This window comes from Oryzias melastigma, linkage group LG10 (genome assembly GCF_002922805.2).
Source record: "Oryzias melastigma strain HK-1 linkage group LG10, ASM292280v2, whole genome shotgun sequence".
NCBI classification, from domain to species: domain Eukaryota; kingdom Metazoa; phylum Chordata; class Actinopteri; order Beloniformes; family Adrianichthyidae; genus Oryzias; species Oryzias melastigma.
In genome coordinates this window covers 22,831,526-22,837,581 of record NC_050521.1, presented here as the reverse complement: position 1 = coordinate 22,837,581, position 6,056 = coordinate 22,831,526, and the positions used below count along the sequence as shown (strand labels likewise).

Below are 6,056 nucleotides of genomic sequence, written 5' to 3'. Positions count from 1 at the left end.
ATTGCAAACAGACATTATTAGACCTTAATTTTAATGTAGTTTAAAAACAAACTAGAGAAAACACAATCAAAATATTGATGACAACTGCAGTTAATTTTTATTGATAATGCTGCAACATTTAAATCTTGAGAAAGTAAAAACACTTTTTTTTTTAGAAAATATGCCTTATTTTCTGTGTTACAAAAAAAAATCTTAACAAGAAAGTTAATTAATATCAGCATAATCTGAGTTTAGGATAGCGTTTCTTAGTGACCTTTTTTTTAAACAAACATTTTTCTTACTGGCTTTTCCCCTCTTATTTATTTATTCGGAATTTTAAAAGTTTGTACTTGTATAAGGGTCTGTTTTTTTGCAGTGCACCTAGAACCGTGTTTGAGTACGTTACTGGGGAGTAAACATTTATTTATTTATTCATGCATGTTTACCAAGAGGCTGAAACCCCTTTATAGGCAAATTCCCTCACTAAAATCACTATGATCATCAGATTTCCATATGTACCTCATAAATATAATCAAACAGTAAACATAATAAACTAAAATAACAGAGAAAAATAATATATGAATAATAATAGTATAATATTTAATATAAAAAGATTAAAAAAAAGTCAGAAGAGAGAAAAGCTTTTTCAATATATGCCAAATGTAACTGTTAAAACAGGAGCAAAAGGAACGTGTAATAAAATAGTTTGTTGTGTGTTTCACTGCAGCACATAAACGTGTGAAGCACTTAGAAAATAATATTTTTTTTTTACGGGATGAGCTGGACAAATACATTTTTTTTCACTCTTAACATATCACTCATAATTTGGTGTTGAAATTAATAGCTGTTTGCACCAAAACACACAGTTGTAGACAAAACAAAGGGTCAAGGGTGCTATATTCAATTTGTCTCCCACACACATATTTGGAAAATCAACACAAGAAAAAAATTTTTTATTTAATGTATTTAAAAAATATATACTAGGTATTCTGGAATGGTTTATTTTTTATTTTTTTGTTATTCTATAAGGACAATAAATTAGTAGAAATGAACATCTAAAGATGTCTTAACATCAAACCTGCACACAGATTAATATTCAGCATTGTCGTGCAGACTGAAATTCCCATGCACAGGCTGCAGGAGGAAACCTCGACGCATACCTGACTGGCTTTAGGACCCAGGGGCGCCGCTTCTTTGTAGTTTTTGAGATGCTGAGGAGACTGAGACGCGCTTCTTGCCTATCACGATTCACATCGCGCCTCTACGAGCTGAGGAGGATGCTGAACATGGACATCTGAAGCCCGCTCTGGCAGCTTTTTTTCATTTTTTTCTTTTTTTAGTTGTGCCTCTTTTTTCCCTCCATCACCTCTCTTTCTATCTCAAACCCACACACAGATATTTTTTTATGAAGCAGGCCATTTTTTGGGGGGTGAAATCGCAGGATTGTGTGACAGCAAACACATCTCAGGAGCATTCCTCTTGCTGGCTGGAACCATGATTTATGGATGCCTGCAGCTCGGTTGTAATCACAGGCTCGTAACGGTCTCATCACAGGAGGAGGGAGCAGGCAATTTTCCTTAACTTTCTAAGGCATCTTGCAAGATTCTGCTGCAGCAAAGGGACACTTCTTTTCAATTTCCTCTTGAGGTGAGTCTGTTTTCCTGCCTCACACGCACGAGGAGCCTGTTATTCTAATCATTTTTGCAGATATTTAGCGAGGAGGATGCTGAGGAGCGTGGGAGAAAGGCATCAACCTCCGACTGTTTGTGTTTTAGGCTTTTTTATGACTTAATATGATTTTTTTTTAATTAGAAAACATTAACTGTAAGGATGTCTTTTTTTTGTGGTAATGTTGGATGAAAGAAAGCGTGGGATGTGTCAGTGAATACTAATTATACTCAGCGCCTGTCTCTGCCTGCTCCCCCCCCTCCCTCCACCCATCCATCCATCCATTTATGTATTTATTTATGCATTTATTGATGCCATTGCAAAGGGGGGAATCCCCAGAAATCTGTCTTGGTTGGGCTGTAAAGGTCACAGGATGATTCAGTGGCTTGTCAAGCCAGTTAAACTGGAGCTGTGTTCATTACAGCGGCTGCCCTGCCTCTGGGTGCTGAAGCGGCCATGTGGATCAAGGAAGGCGCTCCTTCACTCCTCATCTGCCTGCTGGCACTCACAACTCTCTGGAAAACCAGGTGAGTCCCTCCTGGATGGCCCCTGATGAGGATGTGGCCTCTGGAGGCACGAGGATCACACACACTTGAAAAAAAAAAAAAAGTCAAAATTTGCCTCTTATTTTGAAGGGGATGCATAATCCTTCAAATTAAGAGCTCCGTAATTTAATATAGTGCTTTATTTGTCATTGTCAATGAATGACTAAACATAAAAATAAACTATGTCCACGTTTTTGTTTTGCATTTGGTTATTGAAAATGTGCAAAAATTGTTTATAAATAAAGCTTTAATTGATTTAACTACAACTATGTTTTTCTCTATTTTAAGTGTTCCCAGTGGTATTTTAATTATGATTATGCAGTTTTTAGCCAACATCAAACACTAGTGTTGTTTTTTTAACACATATTTTAATCAGAAATTTGCCACTAAGTCTTTTACTGTTGGTATGGAAGTAACCCTGCACTGATTTCCCATCATCCCTTTAATTATACTCTCTCCTGCTAGCTTACAGCCCCTCACAACCCTAAGCTAACATTAGAAGTTCAACAAAAATGCCGAGCAATATCAGTTTTGAACACAGATGAGGAAAATGGGGACATTAATGGATCTATATTAGTTAGCATCAGAATGGAGCAGAGCAAGGAAACTTTGGCCCCGCCCTTTAAATTGCCCTCTAATTGGATTTTTTTAAACGTCTGTTACTGATACATCAAAAGTAATTGGAGCTCATTCATTTGATAACTTGGATTCTGCAAAAAAAGCTTTTAATAACACCTATCATTGAACAGACTGATTACATTGATTACAAGAAAACATTTTGTGATTATAGAAAGAATTAGCAGCAGTAAAACTACAAAACACTGAAATAAAAAAAAACATATGGAAGAAAGACATTTCTAATATATTTATACACGCTATAACATACACATCTTTTTAAAATTTAAATATAAACCTAAATACCTGCTGGAAAATTCAGAAAAATCTTATTTTCCTGCTAATTAAGTTTTAAATAATTCAGCAGTCTTTTGCTTTATTTTTGTTGCACAAGTGTGTTTGTGACCCTTCTTATTTTTGAAAAAATATGTTAAAGATTATTACATTTAATTGCATTTTCATGTAATTTTTCAAGCTATTTAAACTCCAGATGTTTATACTGTTTGGATTTAAAATTTGTGTGTTTGCATAATGAGGCATTAGGTAACCCCCTCATTCGATCCCGTTTTTGTTTCTTATTAACACATTATTCACTCTGCAGAGTTGATTAAAGCTCTTAACGAGATGCTAACAGATCTGGTTTTTATCCCTGTGTTTATTACCACACTATCCCAGTCAATTCCAGAGATAAGTTGAAGGCTAATCTGCTTCAGGGCCAAAAATGAAGAGAGTCGTTGACGTAACGCAGGATTCACAAGTTTGTTTTAATTATCATACTTGTAGAGATTTCCACTTGGCCTTCCTTTTAAAGTTACACTTATATCACATTTGCATGTATTGTTAAAGCATTTCCAGTTGTCTTTTAATCAGGATTAAGCTGTTTTAAAGCTAAGTTTACTGCCCAGGGTAGTTTCTTTGTGACAAAAACGCTCCTTTTTCAGATGGCATTTTGTCTTCTGCTCCTGATTCACAACAACTTGATATAAGTATATACTCAGAAAAAGCAATTTTAAGCTTAATTTTCTTCTTATATGTCCACCATAATCAGAAAAATACCACAAGGAATTTGGTAAATAACTAAGATTTAGTTGCTTTTAAAATTCAAGTAATAGCAGACATAAATAACATTCATGTATCAAAATTATTCTCCCTGTGACGACTTATTTTGAACCAGTTTACTCGCCAAGAAGAGTTGGATAAGTGTTCGTAATGACAAATTTGCAAACCAACTCCAGAGTCTAGTTGCTTTACATCTGTATCTGATTAATTTTGAAAAATGTACACATCCAATTCTGTTAGTTTTAAAACGCCTGTGATGTAGTGATGTGAATAGCGATGGCCTTAATAGCACTAGCTTTGTTAACATGGGAATTCATTCGTCTATCTGCAAACTAAATAAGATGTTGCAGATGTCCTCGTACATTTCTTATCTTAATCATACGTTTCTGCATTCGTTTACGCACTCAAATGATGTAATACTGTGAAATAAATTGGGAAAATGTGGAACAAAACTGTTTTTTGGGGGAAAAAAATCTACTGATTTCTGTTTAAACAAAAGCAGCATTATTGAAAAAAAAACAAGGCATTAGATAATCCTGTCCAGATAACTCAAGAAATCAGATAATGACCGGAAATTTAAAGTGCACGTATGATTAAAGTGTGGTCATAAAAAAAACTGATGGTAGGTAAAAATTATGGAGCTGGATAACCATGATGCTGACCTCTTCTTCTTCTTATCCTCCTCATATTGATTGCTTAGATTGATAGTTTTTAAAAATCGAAATTCTATTTAGATTGCACTTTTGGCACAAACCGCTGTGTCCTCATGTGTGTGCGAGCACCACTCTTTTATCCGTTTTCTGTATTTCATCAGAGTGACCAGAGTGACAGATCAGGTCACTCCGCTGCACTCAGGCCGTTAACGAATGACTGCAACAAGCGCTGTCATAAACACGTGAGGTGATCTAAATAAGGCCACTGAGTTCTCCCTCCAGGCTTTCATCATCCAACTGCTGAATGTACAGAGACGGCCATTTTTTTTTTAAACTCACTGGTCACAGACGTGGACATGCTAACGGGCGAAGCAGAGAATCCCAGTCAATTAGTTCCACTGAGCATTGACTGTATTTGAGAACTGGACTGAGTGCGTTCCAAACAGGAAGTACCCGCCGGCTCCAAGAATCCACAGACTTCTATTGAGAAATAAACAGCTATTACTCAATCATCTTACTTGTCAGAACAACCATATTCACTCAACAGTAGGTTGTAAAGGTGTGGACTACCAACAAGCTCACTCCTGATTGGCGAGAGTGGTTGCCATAGAAACTCAGACCAACTCGGATATTGACGATTTCTTATTTCGACATGATGTTTGTATCGCGAAAAATGGCAACCCTAATTGATTTAATTTCAGGCGAGTCAGGATCTCTGGACTATGCCACCCTCATATTAATGCAAAAAAGTTCATATTGTCTGTACTTTTCATAACTTTTTTGATTATTTTGTTATCAAACACACAATTTAAATAATACCTGACATGTTTCGACGGACACGGTCTGTCTTCATCAGATCGTCACCAGGTGGTGGAGTGTGATAAACAGCTGATTGTCACTGTTGTGTCTGATAACAGAAAAATCTAAAGTTATGCCACCATCACTTGGTCCAGTTCTCATATACCGTCAATGGTTTTAAGATGATTTAGTTCCAACAATGAAGATATTCATTTAATGTGATCATTTTTGGGGTAATTTGATAAAATGATTGTCCAAGATGATGCTAGCAGGAGTCCCCAACCTTTTTGACCCTAAGGGATACTTCATGGGTACTGAGTCATACGAAGGGCTACCATTTTAAATTAACACATTTTGCTTAGTTATAGTTAGTTCTACATTAAATTAATAATGATACTCCTCTATGTAAAGACACTGATTTCTCACCATAATTAACAATGACAACAATTTAGGAAAACATATCAATATTCAGCACTTTATTAATCTCAGTAATTGTTACATTTTCGTATGATCACTTACATTTCATAGAAAAAATGCCTAATTTTCACTGTTTTACCATGTTAATCAATTATGTAATGTTAAAGAAAAGTCAATTTGCACATTTTGAAACAAATCTTGTGACATTTTGAACTAATAACAAAATCTGCAACATGTTTAGCAAAATTAATGATCCTTGAACTGGAGAAGGTCAGAGGTCACCTAAACTTAACCAAAGTTCACGTATTATTAACATATTTTT

The 6,056-nt window shown here is 35.4% G+C and overlaps 1 protein-coding gene across 1 annotated transcript in view; it reads left to right on the top strand.

Moving 5' to 3' along the window:
* The first annotated feature begins 603 nt into the window (after positions 1-603).
* The window catches only part of LOC112153562 (gamma-aminobutyric acid receptor subunit alpha-2), a 46,946-nt gene continuing 41,493 nt past the window's right edge, over positions 604-6,056 (top strand). The window contains exons 1-2 of the mRNA XM_024283877.2: positions 604-1,626; positions 2,072-2,174. Of these exons, the coding sequence (XP_024139645.1) occupies positions 2,104-2,174 (71 nt within the window). The 5' untranslated portion in view covers positions 604-1,626; positions 2,072-2,103. The remainder of the gene's footprint in view (positions 1,627-2,071; positions 2,175-6,056) is intronic.